Source organism: Hibiscus syriacus, unplaced genomic scaffold (genome assembly GCF_006381635.1).
Source record: "Hibiscus syriacus cultivar Baekdansim isolate YM2019G1 unplaced genomic scaffold, ASM638163v2 tig00111942_pilon, whole genome shotgun sequence".
NCBI lineage: Eukaryota > Viridiplantae > Streptophyta > Magnoliopsida > Malvales > Malvaceae > Hibiscus > Hibiscus syriacus.
The window spans coordinates 737,037-756,481 of record NW_024063218.1 but is presented as its reverse complement, the minus strand read 5'-3'; the positions used below and the strand labels follow the sequence as shown (position 1 = coordinate 756,481).

The 19,445-nt window shown below is 34.7% G+C and overlaps 3 protein-coding genes and 1 pseudogene across 3 annotated transcripts; 1 reads left to right on the top strand and 3 right to left on the bottom strand.

The window, feature by feature from the left end:
* Positions 1-3,774: 3,774 nt before the first annotated feature.
* LOC120173264 lies at positions 3,775-5,080 on the top strand (annotated as a pseudogene).
* Positions 5,081-6,799: 1,719 nt separating this feature from the next.
* Positions 6,800-10,698, bottom strand: LOC120173241 (GATA transcription factor 5-like). Its single transcript, XM_039180463.1, has 4 exons — positions 10,590-10,698; positions 10,144-10,257; positions 9,043-9,125; positions 6,800-7,141 (listed from the first exon to the last, which is right to left on the bottom strand). The coding sequence occupies exons 1-4, from the start codon at positions 10,696-10,698 to the stop codon at positions 6,800-6,802; spliced, it is 648 nt and encodes a 215-aa protein (XP_039036394.1).
* An 841-nt stretch (positions 10,699-11,539) lies between these two features.
* LOC120173240 (glutaredoxin-C3-like) lies at positions 11,540-14,278 on the bottom strand. Its single transcript, XM_039180462.1, has 4 exons — positions 14,196-14,278; positions 11,904-11,977; positions 11,698-11,796; positions 11,540-11,595 (listed from the first exon to the last, which is right to left on the bottom strand). Exons 1-4 carry the CDS (start codon positions 14,276-14,278, stop codon positions 11,540-11,542), a joined length of 312 nt encoding a protein of 103 aa, XP_039036393.1.
* A 257-nt stretch (positions 14,279-14,535) lies between these two features.
* On the bottom strand, positions 14,536-15,976 carry LOC120173262 (cyclin-dependent kinase inhibitor 7-like). The gene is made up of 4 exons (XM_039180475.1): positions 15,447-15,976; positions 15,258-15,310; positions 14,880-15,062; positions 14,536-14,759 (listed from the first exon to the last, which is right to left on the bottom strand). Exons 1-4 carry the CDS (start codon positions 15,744-15,746, stop codon positions 14,624-14,626), a joined length of 672 nt encoding a protein of 223 aa, XP_039036406.1. The 5' UTR covers positions 15,747-15,976; the 3' UTR covers positions 14,536-14,623.
* Positions 15,977-19,445: the final 3,469 nt, after the last annotated feature.

Below are 19,445 nucleotides of genomic sequence, written 5' to 3'. Positions count from 1 at the left end.
TGACTGGTTTCAGCTCGAAATGTGCAGCTTGAATTTCGGGTACCACAATCCCAAGATTCAGATCATCCAGCATCGGATTTAAATGATCTCGAATAACACGAGGCCTGATAGCAGGTTCAGCATTGTTTAATGCCGCGGCATTCTGATTTCCGTCATCTTGACCAATGCCTTGGTTTCCAATCTGATACATATTTCCTTTAGCACGTCTTCTTCTTCTAAAGAGTCTTTCAATCTCAGGTTCTATTGGTTCCAAAGGCTCTTCAGAATTTCTTCTAGGCATACACTAAATAAACCTGAAAAATAAAACAAATATATCAAGTAAACTATACAAAAAATAAAAATGCAAAACAAAATAAAATGCTCTGGCAAAACTAAATAACTTCAGGCTGCCAATCCCCGGCAACGGCTCCAAAAACTTGTTCGCGTGTTGTGAGTACTATAAAATATACGCAAATAATGTGCAAGTATACACAATCGCTCAAGTAATATAATGATGAGTGAGTATCGTCTCCACATGGATTGGGTGAAATTACGAAAGTCTAACCAAAGCAACGCACTAAATTATCTAAGTATAGTTAGTCTTGATATATACAAATGTCACGGCAATGTTTATGTGTATGCTGGTGGATGCGGATTGATGGTGTGATGGTGTAGCAAATGGAAATGCAGTGGCAATGATGGATGTTTAATATTGAGTATGGTGAAATGTCAAGGCAATGAAAAATGGTAAAGACAGTAAATAAAAAGATAAATAAAATAAATAAAATAAGAAGAGAATAATCCTCACGTGACAAGCTTCCAATGAAATGAATGGTAAGGATTGGTCTAAGGTTGCTAAACTTATTTCTCAAGTATATTTAAGATATCTCATCTTTACTTACTCGACAGGGCTTTCTTAAGGTGTTCAAAAGAACCTAACAGAATAGGATGCCAAGGCATCTGCTCTCACTCAACGATGTTGGACAGCCTACCCTATTGATAAAGACACCCTTTTTAGTCGTTGAAATCCTATCCTAGTCTCTTCCAAGATCTAAGGGATTAAGTTATAATATTCCTAAGCCGGTTCAAAGCCCCTTGAAAATACCATAATCCATTGCTTATGAGGATCTTATCTTGCGTTTCTTCCGAATACTTACAAGTATTTTTAGCTTAGGATTCTTCCGAATACCTAACCTTCATCTAAGAGATGGACATTTTCATGCCTCTTACAAGCCTAGATGGTGAAGCATTCATAAGCAAAGCAAATAAAGAACCCAAAATAAACTTAAATATACCCTAAAAATAAAGTTTAAATAATCGTTCAACCAACCACCACCAAATAAGTTAGTTCATGGTGGGGTTCGAAATATCCAAACACAAAGTCATGAAAATATTCGTTCCAACAACCCACAAATTAATAGAAAAATAGCAGCAAAAGGGAAGTGAGAAGAAGCCTTCGACGCGCCACCGGAGGTCTCCTCTCGACCACAACAAACCACCTAGCTCGTTAGCTCCTTCCGGCACCTAGCTTGCCACTCCTTGGAGCTTTATCAATGGAGGAATATCCCAAGGAAGAAGAAAGAAAAAGAGAAAATAAAAATATGATTTTTTTCTGCTCTATGTGTGTGCTCTCTGTCCCCCCTCTCTTTTTTTCTCTCCCATGAGGTGTCATATATAATAAAAATATCTAGGGGTAATGATGAGGTTGTTGGGTGCAAAATACCCCTCATACCCCTAGAATCACATGTTGTGCATGAACTTTATCCTCCAAGTTGCAGTGGTCCTTTGGCAGCTCTGGCAGGCGGTTACAGCAGTCCTTCACGTGCAGAGACAGCTGTCCAGTGCTAACTGTCCTTATGCAGAAATATTTTTTTGTCTTTCTCTGCGCCAGAAATGCCAAGGCATTTCAATCTGCTTTAGCAACGTGTGATGCCGCGGCATTACTTCCCAAAGAATCCTTTTTCTTACTATTCCCTGCACACCATAGACAAACTGCACCTTTCCCTCAAACAGCACCATTAAGAAATAAAATAGCACAACCACCACAAATGCAACTATATGCAACTATATGATCCTAAAATGACTAAAATGAGCTTTTAAACAAACAATAACTTAAGTGAAAAATGCTTTAAAAGTAGCATTTTTAGGAAGTTAACAGGGGGCGTGCCTCACGGGGCGCGTCTTACCCTACGTGACGCCAAATCAACGTTAAGCGCGCTGCAGAGGCACACCTTTCTGTAAAGGGTGTTAGATCAAAAAAATAATATGAACGGTGCCTGATCGGAAATATTAAATGAAAAATATGATTTTTGGAGAAAAAAGCGAATACATTTTATATAAAAAAGGATCAGTCGTGATCCGATTTGACCCATTGAATGGACTGATGTTGTTGAGACAGTTGAGGGAGGACTAAAAGTATATTTCCCTGTTATATCACTACAATTAGGATCATAGTGTACCTCAAATGTATCATCTTTCTAGTTTTATCACATTGGAATGACATTTGACGCACAAAAAATTGTAAAAGTGAAATGGCTGATACTATGGTCATTTGGGGACAAGCAGGGATTATGGTGGGGAGAAATAATGAAGGCTTTCAACCGATGCAATGTGCCTTAAACTGAACAAAATGTGTGGATGACATCATTTTAATTATTAATATGATACATTAGGAGTCATAATTTTCACGAACTTGGTAAATACAATCAGAAAATATATATGGGCATAAATGAAAATAGGTATGCATTGGTATCAATTCTTTCTCTTTTACCCTTGTAATTGCTATACGACTGGCAAATCTTTTATATTTATTGTATTTGTAGTACATTTATATAGATTACGCGATATGTATAATTTTATCCATCTGTTTATTTTAGTTGCATTTTACTTTTAATTTATAAAACTTTAATAAAATTCAAATTATGTAATGTTACCGAGGACACCGATTCAAAAGATTACGTCGTCTGAGAACTTCATCGAGGCTAGCTAGTAAAAGATTGAACCGAAGCGATCTTAAAAACCAACTGCACTCTCCGTAAACAATCTCAATACCATATTCTTTTAGAAGAAAAACAAAAAAATGCATTTTCTCTGTGACTTAATAAAACGACAATTGCTTAAATACGTTTGTAGTGACGGAAAAATCAAAAGATTGATTTTTATTAAAATTATTTGAGACTCGTTGGCGGTACATTAAATATAAATTCTTATATAATTTTAATATAATCAAAATACTCCATTATTTTGTATAATGTATGAATTTTATTATATATTATCAACTCAATAGATATTTTTAATTTAAATCGAGTTGAATAGTATTTTGACCCAATTTGTCTCGTCTACATTTTACGGACACCCATGCGAGAGACAAAAGAGTGGAAGTTTTTATGAAGGGGATGAGTAGTAATTTACAGAGCATTTTTCTTTTCAAATAATATATGTTGTGTTTGTTCGATAGGTTTCCATGCTTGGCATTCGGAGAAAAGACTGATTCACTGCCACTGCCAGTCCACCATTTTGTTCTCCAAGCAAAAGCTTAGGCTTCAGCTCAACTCAGCACCTTGTTTTGTTTCTAGAATGGAGCCATTATAGTGTACCTACCGACGCCAAACAAAACGACGAACCACCCGCATGATGGCCTCGCCTCCGCCCCACACTCGTCCATTTCTCAGCCCCCCTTAACCTCTCTCTCTCTCTCTCTCTCTCTTCCTCATAAAACAACAAAACAAAAAGAGAATCCAGTCCAGCGGTACTAATCTCTACCTTTACACTGCTGCAAAAGAGAGAAGCTTCCTCTCTTGTGTTTGCATGTTTTGTTTAGATTTTAAGAACAATGAGTGATCAGGGAGTTCAGGATTTTTACAGTTTTACTACTGCTCCTTTGTTGGTCAATGAGGATATCAATGATGTTAAGGATGATGATGTTTCAACTGAGGAACAAGATTCCTTGCAATGCCAAGGTCAAGCTTTTCCACCATCGCTTTCAAAGGTAAGTAATTAGTTCGACAGTGACGCCATTATTGCTTGTTTTTCTTCTTCTTTGTACTTGGTTTTGAAGAAAGGAGATAAACCCAATGCCCCATAAAGAAAGTATATCTATTTGTCTTTGTTTTTTTTTGTTTTTTCTCTCAGGTGATTGAAGAGATCAAGCAACTTTATGCCATAGCTCTGCCTATGATCATTACCGGTCTTCTTCTCTATGGAAAATTAGCCATATCCATGTTTTTCATGGGGAAATTGGGCAAAGAAGCATTGGCAGGAGGTTTTATGTCGATTGGCATCGCAAACATCAGTTGCTACTCTGTTATTTCTGGCCTTGCACTGGGGATGGAAGCCATTTCCTCTCAAGCCTGTGGAGCCAAACAATGGCCTCTTATGGGCCAAACCTTACAACGTACCATTGCTATTCTCATATTAGCCTGTTTGCCCATTTCAGTACTGTGGCTAAACATCGAACCCATCCTTCTGTTTTTTGGTCAAGACCCAGATATCTCTTCTGTTGCATCTACTTATCTGGCACTCTCTCTCCCAGATCTGCTATTCCAATGCATTATAAACCCTCTTAGGATTTATCTAAGGACCCAAAACGTAACTCTTCCTCTTATGCTCACTGCTGCTTTTTCACTCGCTTTACATGCTCCCATCAACTACATCCTTGTCTACCATCTTAGCTTTGGGATTCGAGGCATAGCTGTTGTTGTCGCCTTGACAGATATTGGTTACATCCTTGTTTACCGCAATGGTGATGCCGGTCGCGGGGCTGTGTGAGCTAGGGAACTACCCGCAAACAACCGGGTGTGGGGTGTTGCGAGGGAGCGCGAGACCAGCTTTGGGTGGCAACATAAACTTGGGATCTTTCTATGGTGTTGGATTGCCGGTTGCACTTTTAATGGGCTTTTTTGTAGATATTGGTTTATTGGGACTTTGGTTCGGTCTACTTGCAGCCCAATTTGTGTGTGCCATTTACATGGTCGTAGTTGTGGCTCGAACGGATTGGCTGGTCCAAGCAACAAGAGCTGGAGAGCTCACTGGTATTAATGGAAATGAAGATGAAGAAGAGAGTAAAATCCAGGGATTAATATCAGTAATGATGGGGAATTAATTTGATGTTTATCTAGTGTTTAAGTACTTGGAAGTGCTTTTTGTTTATTTTTTCCTTTTTGGAGTTCAATTTGTTTAAAACTTTGTATATTTTGTGTTTGTGAGATACTGTTTTGTATAGGCTTTACATTTTGGTTCTCTGTCTTTTGTTTTTTTCCTTTTGAGTATGGAAAGTGAAAACCCTAAAAGTGTAATGCAGGTGACTAGGAGTGTAACAGTTGAGTTTGGTTTTGAGAATAGGTGTTGTTAATGTATAATATTATGATATTTTAAAAATTAGATTGAATAGTTTTCAAGTTTTAATTTAATTGATATTATTATTATTATGTTGATGTCTTAAAGATCATACACATTGAAATTGATTAAGATTTAATAAAAATTGAATCGAATACTATGATCCAAATAATAAGTTGGTGTTTATAAAAAAAATAATAAGTTAGCGATGCCTGAGTACAACATACTTATTGAAAAAGTAATGTAATTTCTGATTAAATAGTAACTCGGAGTTAAGAAGTCGTCGTCGTCATCACCACTGTGCCCCAATGAGCCCAAGAATCTCTTTCTCGAACGACTTTGTGGACACTCGGCAGATTATGCAACAAAAGATGAGCTCCAGGGAGGCTCCGGTGTGGTCGGACTTCGAATTCTCGGTGTCGAACTACTCCATGATAAGTGCCGATGAGCTTTTCTTTAAGGGAAAGCTTTTTCCGTTTAAGGATAACGGTGGGAACCAAATGCAAGGGACTTTGAGAGAAGAGCTTCTTGTTGGGGACGATGAAGATAATGTGACACTAAGGCCTCCAAAGGGTTCCACTTCCACTAGGTGGAAGGGGTTTCTGAGTCTCAAGGGGAATCACATTGCTACTTCCAGAAAAGCTGAGAAGAGTGAAGGGATTTCTAGAAGTAAAAGATCAGGTTTTTTTCACCAGGACACCCATGTTACCAAGACTAATCCATAGGTGATAGCAAAGAACCCATTTTTCTCCTTTACAAAGCTAACAATTTTAGGGTTGGTTTGATCTAATTTCATTAACGTTACTTGTTGCAGGACCATTTGGGCGAAGAAGAGTCACGTTCTAGGGATGGGGGAGTTTGGGGTATATTCACAGTATTGGAAGGTAGAACTTGTAGAAATGTGGGGCATTTTTCAGAAAGAAAAATGGAAGATTGAGGATGGCTTAATGGGGGGGGGGGCCGTGTTTTAAACTCTCTTTTTTTCCCCCTCCTTCATTTGAGGTCTCAGAAGTAGGTTTTTGTAGTGCATTTTATCTCCAAGGAGATGGGTATCTGGCTGTTTGTTTGTACAAAATGTTTGCAGTTGAAGAACTTGTTTCTAATGTGGAGCAATGGATGTTAGACTATCTGGTCGTTGTTTAAATTGTTTGTATTTGGATTCATTGATGCTTATAAAAAAAAGGGTAAACTACGTAAACGTCACTAATATTTGAGTAAATTGTTTTTTCACCATTGATGTTTCAAAAGTTATAAATCAATCACTAACATATCGTTTGTTATAAATTGATCAATTACCGTTAAGTGTCGTTAGCAAGAGTGATACATAGTTGTACCGTTTAAAACTTACTTAAACCGAGTTGACCGCCACAAATGTTGAAAGCAATAACATGGGTTGTTGCTTCATCTTCTCCCTCTTTCTTGGGTAGTTAACACAAGCAAATAGAAATTAGAAGAACTAGAAGGGCTAGTCCGTTAACAATAAATCTTATAGAAGAAGAGGTTCATAGGTTGAACTGGGGATGCTGCTTGAGTAAACGAACCAAGGGCTAGAGGAAGATGACGAAGTGGAACTTGAAGGGGATTCCGCACGAGGGGAAGTGACAAGAGACCAAACACGGCCACCACTTCGACCGCGCTTGCTTCTTGCTTTGGACGGAACTATAGTTTTAAAACAAGTTGTAACCGGTGTTTCCAGTTTAGGCAAATTGCTGCCTGGTAACTTGGGCTTTTCCGATAACATTCCGGTCCGATACGCCGCCGCAAAGTGTTTCGAGAAGGAATCATCAACGATATGAGATAGCCACTCAAGGCTCGCCACGTCATCCGCCTGTAAAAATGCCGCAATTTTCATCATTAACAACCATATCCCGAACTCAAAATAGTAGAAAACAAAAAACCAAAAAGGGATTCTTTTTTCAAAGAATCGGAACGGCGAGCTCATCGTTGGATAAAAAAGTCACTACAAGAAAAAACTCCTTTAATTACGCGCATTGCGCGTCATTTATGGGTGTAGATGACACATTAATGCCTGTCGTTGAAGCCACCGACATGAATCTCAGATGACACGCAATTGTGCGTCATAAATTTATGACGCGCATTTATGACGCATAATTTTTACACTCATTGCGCATCATTGAAGCCCCCGTCATAAATGAAGACGACACATTTGTGTGTCATAAATTTATAACATGCATTTATGACTTACATTGCGTATCATTGAAGCACACGCCATTATAAAAGATGACACACATTCGTGTGGCGTGATTGTATGTCGTAAATTATATATATATATATTGTAGATTGACAAATAATCAAACTAAATCTCATTTAATGCCTCATAATACTAAATATATATATCATATTATATATAAGCAATCTATTTGCATACAATATATTCATATTAAGTTATCAAAAATATTGTAATCATATGTCGATACAAAATATCACGACATAATAAAGTTTGTCACATAAGATTCCTCAAAACCCTATACAAATATAACTAGATTATGTTCTGTCAAAATGAAGCATATATAGATGGAACCTTCAAAATATTTTATAATTTAAGCACAAAACATACAATGTCAGTAGGCGTTTCATGTTTCTGAGCACAGGAAAATCCTGACTTGGCCTATTTATATCACTAATCCTCTTGCACAATAGATAAATTCAATATTTGCAAACACATTAGTGTTGATCCTATGAACGTGTCTAGATACGTGGTTTAAAATAGAGGAAAATTTGAAGAAACTTACAAGTTAGCTAGATTTCTTAGTAAACTAAACGTCACTAGTAAATTCCGAGTTAACTGATTGGAGGAGAGCATCCTGAAATTACAATGAGCATGAAAACAAATCATTTGATCAAGGTTAATTTAACAAGAAATTAAGAGAATCGTAAAATATTAAACAAAGAAGAAGAAGAAGAAGGTATTGAGTTTTTCCTTATAAAGATTCCAAGTTCACTAAATCCCCAAGTTCAGGTGGTACAGGGCCCGAAAATTGGTTTGCTTCAAGATTCCTGATAAAAAAAAGGCATCAAACATCCTTAATAAATTTCCTACCGAGTGAAAAAAGGAATATGAAAAGTCTATAATTTTCTAGCAGCTACAACATCTAATAAAAAACATACTAACAGAGTTTGTTGTTTTGATTTTGTAACCCGTATGTATTTCAATATGCAGCACATTTGACACTTAAATCTTGAGTCTCTAGCCTACAACAATATGGAAATCGAAAACATCAGATTCTACAACCTGTGTGTATTTCAATATGCAGCATGTTGACATTTAATTAATGATCTAAAGAATAAACCAGGCAATAGAAAATGCAAACTACAAGGTATATTCCTAACATATTAATAAAAAACTAAACTTATCTAACATTAAAAAAAACATAAGCTAAACATATCTTAAGTAACAAACAAAGAATAGGGAACCACATTTGAAATATGATGGTTTTGTATCATAAAGATGTTACCACAAGACCCAACCTTTTGCACTCCAAGATTTCTTCATCGGGATCATTTCTGAATACATAAAATAGAGGTACCAAGATTTCATTCATCCCTTGAACATATCTTATACTTGGATTTAACTTGGCAAATAAAATTAATATGTCCTTCAATTCATCCTGAATGAGCAAGGTATAAGTCAGAAATGGCTTTGTTTCTCATATCAAAACTTGAGTCCAAAGGGTTAAGCAACAAAATCACAAGAAAGAAAATGCATACCCAGTTAGACTTTGCAAGCTGCGAGTTTCCGGAAAAGAAGTTCATGTCTGGATTAGTGCGTTTCACATCTCGGTCAATATGTTCTATAATTTTTGAGTCCTTGACATACCAGCAGCCCAAAAAAAAGTCACTTAATCTTTATCTAGAACTTAAAATGAGGACATTTCAAAAAAAATTCGGCTCATCAACAACATGACTAACATCGCAAGAAAACTAAGCAAACAAATGGGAAAAAACCTCTTTTTAAATGCTTGCTAAATCAGGAAAACTTTAAGGACTAGAGAATAAAATAAATGACAGATTCAATTAATAATTGAAAAATCAGAACTCTTCGTCACTACTTTCATGTATAAACTGGTATACAAATACATTTGTAAACAAGTAATGCTCAGTTCATGTTCTCTCAACTAAGTATTGACCAAAAACTAGTATGTATAGCATGAATTGTTTTCCCCTCGTCCAACTTCTTGGATTTCTTACTATAATGCTATATAAAACTGAAAATTATAAATACCAAATATCAGGATCTAATAATAACAGAGATAATCAGATAACACATTATAAAACATATGATTATTCTTAGTAAATTAAAGCTAAAGATAATATATGGGATATATATTTTAATTCTAACAGCAACACAATTGTGCAAGAAACTATTCAATCTTTGAATTATAATTCAGTAGATTTTACATGAAAGTGTAATACTCCTTCAATATTTTTCACTTCTGCCCATATAGTTGTTATCCTTCTTTCTTTCTTCTATCCTTAACGTCAACTAAGCACTAAAAGTCATGCTCCAATAAAAACAAATGAACTAAATTAATGGGAGAAAGCTCAACTTAGCGTTCACATACTTTATTTAAAGCATTTAACTTAAAAGAAAACACCACAGATGCAGTACAGTTCAATGCTTAGCTTTTTAGCACTTAATTTTTCACTTTATCAAACTGCACCTAATATAACAATAAAATTCAGTGCAAAAACTTAAATTCAATAAAGTTTATCTTTTGCGTAACAATTTACATTAAAAAGTCAGGAATGAAGAGTAGTACATAAAAATCCAATAAGAAGCCAAAAAATAAACTTACACACCAAGCCAACTTGCGAATGCAAGATATTGCAGCCTCTGAGCATGAACCAGTATCTCATTAGCAATATCATGATGTATAATTGGGAAAATTGGCAGCCAATTTTTATCATCTATGGAAACACCAGCTGATATACCAAAAAAAATGTAGCATTTAGCACTCTATAAAACCACTTGCGAAGACATAAAGAGAATGAATACAAACTTAATTAGCATTCCTACAGCTAGTTGCAGGTCATAAAGAGACCACTAAGTTCTAGAAATGGGGACAATGTAACAAAAAAACACATTTTATTGTGACAAACTTAATTGGCATTCCTACAGCTAGTTGCATTTGCATATATTGTTGAGACGGGAGTATGTGGTTTAGCATTCAACAGTTTAGTATGAAGACATTAGTTACAATAGTTAGCAATGCTATATGGAAAAGAAATTGAAGTTAGTTGCATGTCAGTCATACCTTGAAAACACGGACAAGGAAAAATGCAACGATTCCGGAGAATGCCATGTGAATCATTGTCAACGTCATAGGAAACGGGAAATTGAAGTACTTGGGAGACAACACCCATTGCAATAAGAAATAAATAACGTAAAAATGGAGAGAATGAATTGTGTAAACGAAAAGTTCATTCCTAATCAAATTGAAACCGAAAAAAAACATCATTGCTTTAGTTGTAACCTAAACCTAACTATCACAAGTAATGAATTAATAAAGCTAGATCAGTTATGGACTTTTTTTTGCATGATATTGTAAAGGGAGAATCATCTATTGCAGGAATGTTGTCCTGAACCAAAATCTATCCGGTCAGCTGAGCACCCATCCAATCACTTGCATGCTCCATCTTCAGACAACTGGATTTCGTCTCCTGTATTTTTTCCATATCACTAGCAGCAGTCAGTTCAAATAATATTAATCAAATATCTTCATTTTTCTGATTTGTCATACACATAAATGCTAACACCAAGAAAGAACCATAAAATAGATCATTCAGAAGCATAGTTGAAGACATTTTATTTGAAAATTATATAGGAAACCCATGTTGACATATTTCAGAAGAAGCGCATCTTATGAACATGGACTTCCTAAAATCCGCTTGTTAGAGAAAAAGGATCCACCAACAGAAGTATAGATTAATGTGAAGTATAGATTAATGTGAAAGATAAATGAGGTTATTGCCCCTCCCTCATCTACATTTAAAATGTACTTAAGATCTAAACTAGAGTCCTTCATAACGATGAAGCAATATAAGATAACCTCACAAAGGGCATGCCATTATCACAGAGCACTCATCGAAATCTTGTTGTGAACTAACAAAACTCACAACCCAGATATGATTCTCTAATCCTCGAGCAGTTTTATAGTTAACGAATCAAATCGAATTATTGTATTTCCTTCTTTCTAACAATTCATCAACTTGCAGCTAGAAGCCTTTGCAGTGTACCATCATCGACCGCAACTTTGAGATCTGAATAGTCAGAAAGAAATAAGAAAAATGAAATCAATATATATATATATATATATGTCTAATATCTAGAAAAACAAATACTATGGACACAAAGTAGCTAACCATCAGAGCCTCCAATATGCTTGCCATTCACAAACACTTGTGGAACAGTGCTTCGACCTATCAAATCCAGAAGAACATACTGGATTTTACCTCCATCATCTAAAACAAAAACTCAACAAGTCAACACTTCATCTAAAATTACTCTTTTTCTACTCACACACACACAATAAACGAATCAGAAGCAGATGAATAATATCCACAGATACCTCGAAGATCAAGCTCTACAACATAAGGTTTCTCATTTAGCTCACTGAAAACCCGCTTGGCACGAAGGCAATACCTACGAACAAGACAAAAGCGAAAGAATTAGGAGCAGCCCACCATATTATCTAATCACAAAACCCCCAAGAATTGAAGTTTCAATTATATTTTTGAAGAAATACCCATTAAGTCAAAAAGTAGAAACAAGATTGATTACGCTATCCTGATTCTAAATTATGAACATTGAAAGGTTGAAACGAAACTATAAATGTAAAAGAAATGGAGAAAAATGGCATATGGGCAATAGGATTTAGAGAACATAATGATCTTGTTGGAGAAGATGGCATTTTGGAAAAAGGGAAAAAGAGAAAAAAGGAAGCATGCGGAGTGAACTGATAATTATCGAGGGGGAAGAAGCGGGAAAAGATGAAAATAATAGGGGGGAAATTAAAATACTACTTTTAAAGATGACACACATTTAAAAAGTGTACTCCGTGTTTTGTAAATTTTTTGGATTATGACTATTAAATATGGCACACATTATTGTAAGTCATAAATCGTTCATATTTTAAGAAACATGACTTTTTTTTATGACACAGTTTTTGTAAGTCATAAATTAGCGTGTGTCATTGTTCGTGAGTCATTAAAGGTATATTTTCTTGTAGTGAGTGTAATCAAAATTGATTTTCGTTAGAAAAATGTTGCTCTCGGCTTAGCTTTTGTCTCTTATTCTAACAACAACAAGAAGAATGGATTCTAAGCAAATTTCTTTTCGAATCAGAAGCTAATTGATGAAGCACAGGGCGTCAATGAAAAACATAATTGAATGAAACAACACACGGTAGCTAGAAGTCAATGGTAAAGCAAGAACCCATGGTAAAGCGAGGAAGAAGATGAAGCAACAACCCATGCTATTATTTTCAGCATTTGACACTCCATGTAGCGGTCAACTCAATCCAAGTAAGGTTTAAACGGTCCAGTTGTATATTCTCTCACTCCAGTTAACGACAGTTAATGGTGAGTGACTAATTTGTAACAAATGATAATGTTAGTGACTGATTTGTGACTCTTGAAACATTATTGGTGAAAAGGAAAACTTACTTAAATATTAGTGACCATTTGCTCAGTTTACCCTAAAAATGAGAAACAAGATATAGGTACATGCTGGTAAGTGTTTACATAGGGAGGTGAGACGGTGGAGGATTGGCAATGAATGTGACAGCTAATGCACCACTGTTTACCATTTGCTTAAGGATGTGTTTTAGCTTTTGGGTCATACTAATCTTAATTTGGGATTCAATAACACTTTAAAAGTTTAGTTTGTGCCCACTAGTTCAGGATCCAAGTTACTTTCTAAGCTTTCATCAAACCAGATAGAAACCTTTGAATGTGAGACTGATAGTAATACATGTATTTAATGATCTTCATGCATCCTTAATATGTATAGTTAATGCACACCAAGACTACTTTTTCGGGGTGTTCAATTCCGGGTACCTACCCGAAGTTCCAGGTACCCTACCAGAAGTTCCAGGTACCCGGGTCTTCGGATATTAGATTTTTCAGCTCGTGTCTTGACTCGGATATTGCGGGTATCTGGGTATTCGGATTTTACGGGTACTCATAATTCGGGCAATCGGGTACCCGATTTTTAATTTTTTTAATTATTATTTTTTAAAAAAACTTATATTATTAAAAAATATTATATTAATTATTAAATTATTGGGTGGATTTTTTTTAATTTTATTAGTTTAATTTAATATATAAAATTATTAATAATTAAATATGTAATATTATAATATATAAATAATTAAATTTGAACACAAACTCGAACTACTCAATTAAAAGAAATCAAATAAATATCAGAATCGAATCTAATTCTCAAGACTTTAAAAATTAGTAGAATTAACGCTACAATAACGTAAGGATCAAAATTGAATGATATGGATAATTTGATGATCGATATAAAATGTTTTATAGTTGATGGACCAATTAGAATGAAGACATAGTTTGAAGATTCATATAAAATGATTAGGGAAAATTTAAAATAAGAGACCATAGTTTGGGGGGTCTTTCGTGTAATTAACTAAATTCTTTATTTAAAACTACTTTTTAGTTTTTTTAAAATTATATTTTCTGTAATACCCCTACAATTATTGTTCCAAGAAAGGTAAAATTTCCACCCACCGATAAACTCCAATAAAAAATGGGAAATGAATTGTGGTCGTACATTGGGGATCTGGGATAAGATTTGCCCCTACTATCAAGATTTCAATACAAAACAAGTGTTCCTCACATACTTAGCAATTAGCATGGCGCGTGTACAGTTATCTCTTCTCTGCTCCACATCAGGCACCATTGACTCTTCCTGATCTTCATTCATCTTTTGTGCCCCCTCATCTTAATTAACAGTTTCATGATAATATCCAAACAAAAATTACTTGCAAATAAAAAAGAAGAGATTTTTCGGCTAGTGTTTTATTAAATTAACGCAAAATGAAGAAAACTACAGACTAAAGAATTACAGCTATAACTGACGAAAGCAGTGGCGCCGTACCAGGGAAAGAAGGAAGAGAGGAACAAGCAGAATTTAGCTGAAGAAACAGACACGGATTTTAGAAGATTTCCCCTCATTTTTGGCTCTTCGAAAGAAGCTTCGTTTTCTTCTTCGTCATTCTATACATAGAAGAAAACCCTAGAAATGCAAACAAGAAACTAAAATTTTAAATTAGTGGCAGTACCTAAGATAAATCGCGTGGCCTAAATAAATTATCGTTTGCTTGACTTCTTGTTCATATGGGTTTAGTCGAATCCACTCGTAACGCCCTCCCAACGGTTCATCTTTCACAATATCGTAGTTATACCTAATAACAGTAAACAAAAAAAATCCATTTAGTTTCAAAATTGCCGCATGGTTGCTAAGAAAATGTAACAGCAGAAAAGAAAATCTATATCATTTTAAAGGCGAATGTGCATGAACGTACTTTTCCGCAAATTGTTTTTGAAGTTTTTTCTCGGCAGGAGCAAAGAATTCTTCGAGTTCAGCTTCGGTTGGCATTTTCTCTACCGTTGATCTACGGCGAGAGTTCGTCTCCGATGACCTCGACGTTGAATCCAGGTCTTCTGGTTCAGCTCGGAGATCACTCAACGCCGTTGTTTCTCTCATACTAGAATTCACAAAACAGTAACAGATTTTGAGCGGAGTATACAAAGAAAAGTAGAATTTAAAACCGAAAAAGGAAAAAAAATTAAATGGTTGGCTGTTTTTTAAATTCGAATTCAAGATTCATAAACATCAAGTTACAGTAACTTAAATATTAAAAAAAATAAAATATACATATTATTATAGTTGTAAGCGCTACCTCTCGCTGCTGCTGCTGAAATGCGTGGATGCTTCAACTTCAATACTCTCGTCCTGCAAAAATTCAGGAAAAAAATCTAGAATTTAGTAGAAGCAATTAAAGCTGGGACAAAACGAAATTCCCATAATCCATAACGACATAGCTTAATTATTATACGTTTAAAATAAATAAGGAAGTTTCGAAATTCACCTCCAGATCTGGCAACTCGACATTGATCCTTTTATTGCTCGATCCGATATTGCATGAGGAGCATGACACTTCATCATCATCATCCGTGTTAACGCTCAAACACGGATTTCCTTCACGACGATGGTGATCTACCAAAATTCTCCGACTTCTCAACTGGATATACGACGTAATTGAGTTCGTTGAAGAAGTTACTTTACTATAATCAGCTTGTTCGTCGTTGTTTAATCTTCTGCGTTTCTTATGAACCGTTCCAGTTGCGGACATGGCTCTCGTTTGTACTCCAACGTCAACTAGCTCCATAACTGCAATTCCACCGAGTGTTCTACACTTTCTCCTCGTAATTGAAAAAAAGGAATGTAAAATTCTTTGATCTCTTTTCTCTCTTTTTTCGTTCTTTTAGAGAGCGAGAGAGAGAATTCGTTTTTGTTGGATTGCAGCGTTCGTTTTTCTGCTTTTTGTTGGCTTTTGATGATAATGATGATGATGGTGATGATGAGAGAAAGAGCAGGGAGGGTACATTTGAACGGTGAGGATTTTCTTTTGCTGTTCTGAAGGGGGTGGGTTGTGGGTGATGGTGGTCCATTTGACAGCGACGGGGAATCTGTAACGGGGAACTTGACGGCGTCGTAACGGGAATCTGGAAAGTGTAACGGAATACACCAAGCATTAAACTAATTAAATAATAGGGTAAGCTACCATTTAATACCTAAATTATTACTTTTTTATTCTGTTTTGATATCTAAATTTTATTTTTAAAAACATACTTAACATTTAGTTTAATTTTCAAATTATACATTTTTGTTAGAAAATTAATTACTATTGACACAACATTATTTTTAATGATGGCATAATATTATCTTACTGTGACATGTCAATATCATTATTAAGTTTTTAACGACAATATACAAAAATGAAACATCAATTAAATGTTAAGTATGATTTAAAAAAAAATAAACTTTAGGTATTAAAGTGAACAATAATTATAACACGTTCTTTTGATATATTTTTCGATTTTATTTTTCGGTCCGTTGATCTTCAATGTTTATTGAATTTGGATACGTAATTTACATTAGTAGATGGGTTTCTCACGGTGGTTGATTCTGATTTACGTTTCTGAATTATCTTTCAAAAATTAAATATCATGTTAGGATTTGTTTATTGTATCAATTAGATTGTTGATTAAGATAATAAATTCTTAAAGTATGTTTTATGATTAAATTTGAATCAATTATACAATTAATATAGCGGAAAATTTGTATTTACTCAAATCTCCAATTAATGCTTAATTCAAAATTAAAACTGAGGAGAGATTTGAATTATTTAAATATTACAGTAAAATATAAACCCATTGGTATTTTCTTCTGTCACCATTGATTAAAATATGATTAAAACCTCACATATATGCTATATGTTAATAATGCATTCAATTTCACAAATTAAAAGAATTATATTGTTATCGAAAATATTATATTTGTTAATAATAATTTTTTTCGCTTCTTATTTTTATAATTTTTAATCTTAATTAATTTTGAAAGATTTAATCTTAAATTAAGTCATGTTTTTTAGGGTTTTGGCTCTCATCGACGTTCGAGCGGTGAGCGTAAAACTACAAGGACATAATAAAAATAAATAAAGGGCCATAACGGCGCGACAGTTAGGTTTATCAATCTTTATGATTGATTCTGATGGACATTTTGCATGTTACACATGCATCCATCTTTAATACTTTCCATAAAAGAATATTTAATTTGAGGAATAATATTAATTTGGTAAATATAAATTAAGGAATATAAAAATATTTAAATTTAACAAATTTTGATTAAATCTAATGTAATTATAGTTATATAAAATGAACTTTAGATAAGTCGAATCAAATTTCCTTTAAAATCTTTTGAACTCAGAATTAAGGTAATTTAGCCGGCCAATTTTAATATATTTATAAAAATAATATTATATATGGTATTTAAATATGTATGAAAATAGTGCTATATATCATTTCAAATATTGAATATTTGTTAAATTATTTTAAATTATAATTAATTTGATAAAACGTGTAAATTTTAGGACAAACAATTATTATATTATATCACATCATTATTTTGTAGGTGAATGATCAAACTTAACATAACTATTAAAATGTAAACACATTGGATATGATTTAGAAAAATAGAACTAAATAACAAAAAATAAAAAAGAATAAGTAAGTTATTAATAATTTACTTTTTTATTTATTACACAAAAATTAAGAAAGATATTTTAACACGTAAAACAATTGAATTAAATAAACGCTACAATTAGAAAAGAATTTTTTTGAATTCTAACAATCATGATCAATGAAATCATCGAATAACCCTCCAAATTTTTTTCTTGGAAAATGAGATAGTAACCTAATTAACTAAACTATGGCTTTGCTTTCATTCTGGACTATCGCCTCCACCATCACTAGGGGTTGGGGTAGTTCTTGAAGTCCGTTCGGGATTGTGATGAGTCCTAGCTTGGGGCATTTCCGAGGAATGAGCTTTTCCCTGCTTGCGTAAGCTTGGGGGCATTTCCGTAATATGGCTCGTATCTTCAAACTTTTCATCGCAATTCCAGCAACACGAGTCTTCTGTCATGTGATGTCTGACTCGTTCTTTGTTTGTGATGAGTCCTTTTCCATCCTGGTGTATCGCTTGGCCGTTCTTTCGGAGGTGGTAGGATTGCTCTCTTCCTTGTAATAGCCTCTTCAGGGAGTAAGTTTTTAAGGAAATTCCAACTTCATTCGCCTCTTTGAGCTACCATATCAACGACTTTGGTATGGCTATTATCTGTCATAGTCGGATTGTTTCAATAATTGTGGTGTAGTCCAATGTCATCGATCCATTCTTCATTCCAAAACCTAACATGTTCTCCATTGCCTATGTTCCAAATGATTCCAGTACGAAATTCAGTTCAGATTATATTTAAGCTTCTCCAAAGGTGACCAATTGGTGCGTAGTACATTCTCCGGTAGTTGTTCCTTTATTTTGTACTTCATACGTAATATTTAAACCCAAAGTTTGTCTATTCTATTAACTAGGTTGAATGCGATCTCCATTAAGAAAGCTTTAATTTTCTTTTCTAGATGTTTGAAACCATGCCTCCTACCTTGAAGTTGCATAAAACTTCCCATTCTACCAAGTTGATTCCCCCGTTTCCTTGTGTCCGACCCCATATGAAGTTTTGTATTATCTGTTCGATCTCCTTACAAATTCCTTTTGGTAAAAGGTTTGTCTGCATGGCATAGTATGGGATGGCAAATAGTACTGATTTTGCTAGCACCATAGTGAAAGTGTTATCGTTTTCCATTCTGCCAACCTGTCTCGGGCACTTTGGATAACGTGCTGGTACGTAGATTGTTTATGAATGAGTGGTACGTCAAGGTACTTTTCTAGATCATGTGTTTCGACAAATCCAAAGCTGTTACTTATAGAATTTCTCAATTGTGTTACTATGTTTTTTGGAGAAGTAGATGTTCGTCTTGGTTGCATTTAGCTGGTCCGCTTTACTACCACAAATGCGAGAGGAGAGCGACCTTAGAGAGAGTATGATCATGCTTATATTCCCGAAAGACCTTGGGGAATTTCATCCCACCGCATCCCTGACAGTTCCACGTCATTAAGGTAAAATCCATGGGGAAAGATAGGAAAGGTGGCATTACTGATTCAAACCAGCGTCGGGAACCAGAAGTACGACGTCCAGGTTATATGTCGTACTTTGCTTTTGTATGGAGTGCACAATGTTACTCATAGCTTCTTTAACCAGAGACCAGGGAGAGTTCGTAGATTTAAGCTTGACGCCTTTGTTACGAAATGTGTAAAGGACATCTTTCTCTGAGTAAAGCTCCGTAATAGAATCGATTTAGATTACGTAAATAATTTTTCTTATATTTTTATTATTTTAATGATCCACCGAATTTCAATTTACTTGAACACTTGTCCCGATTAACCAGAAACCAAATACAATATGCAATTATGGTTA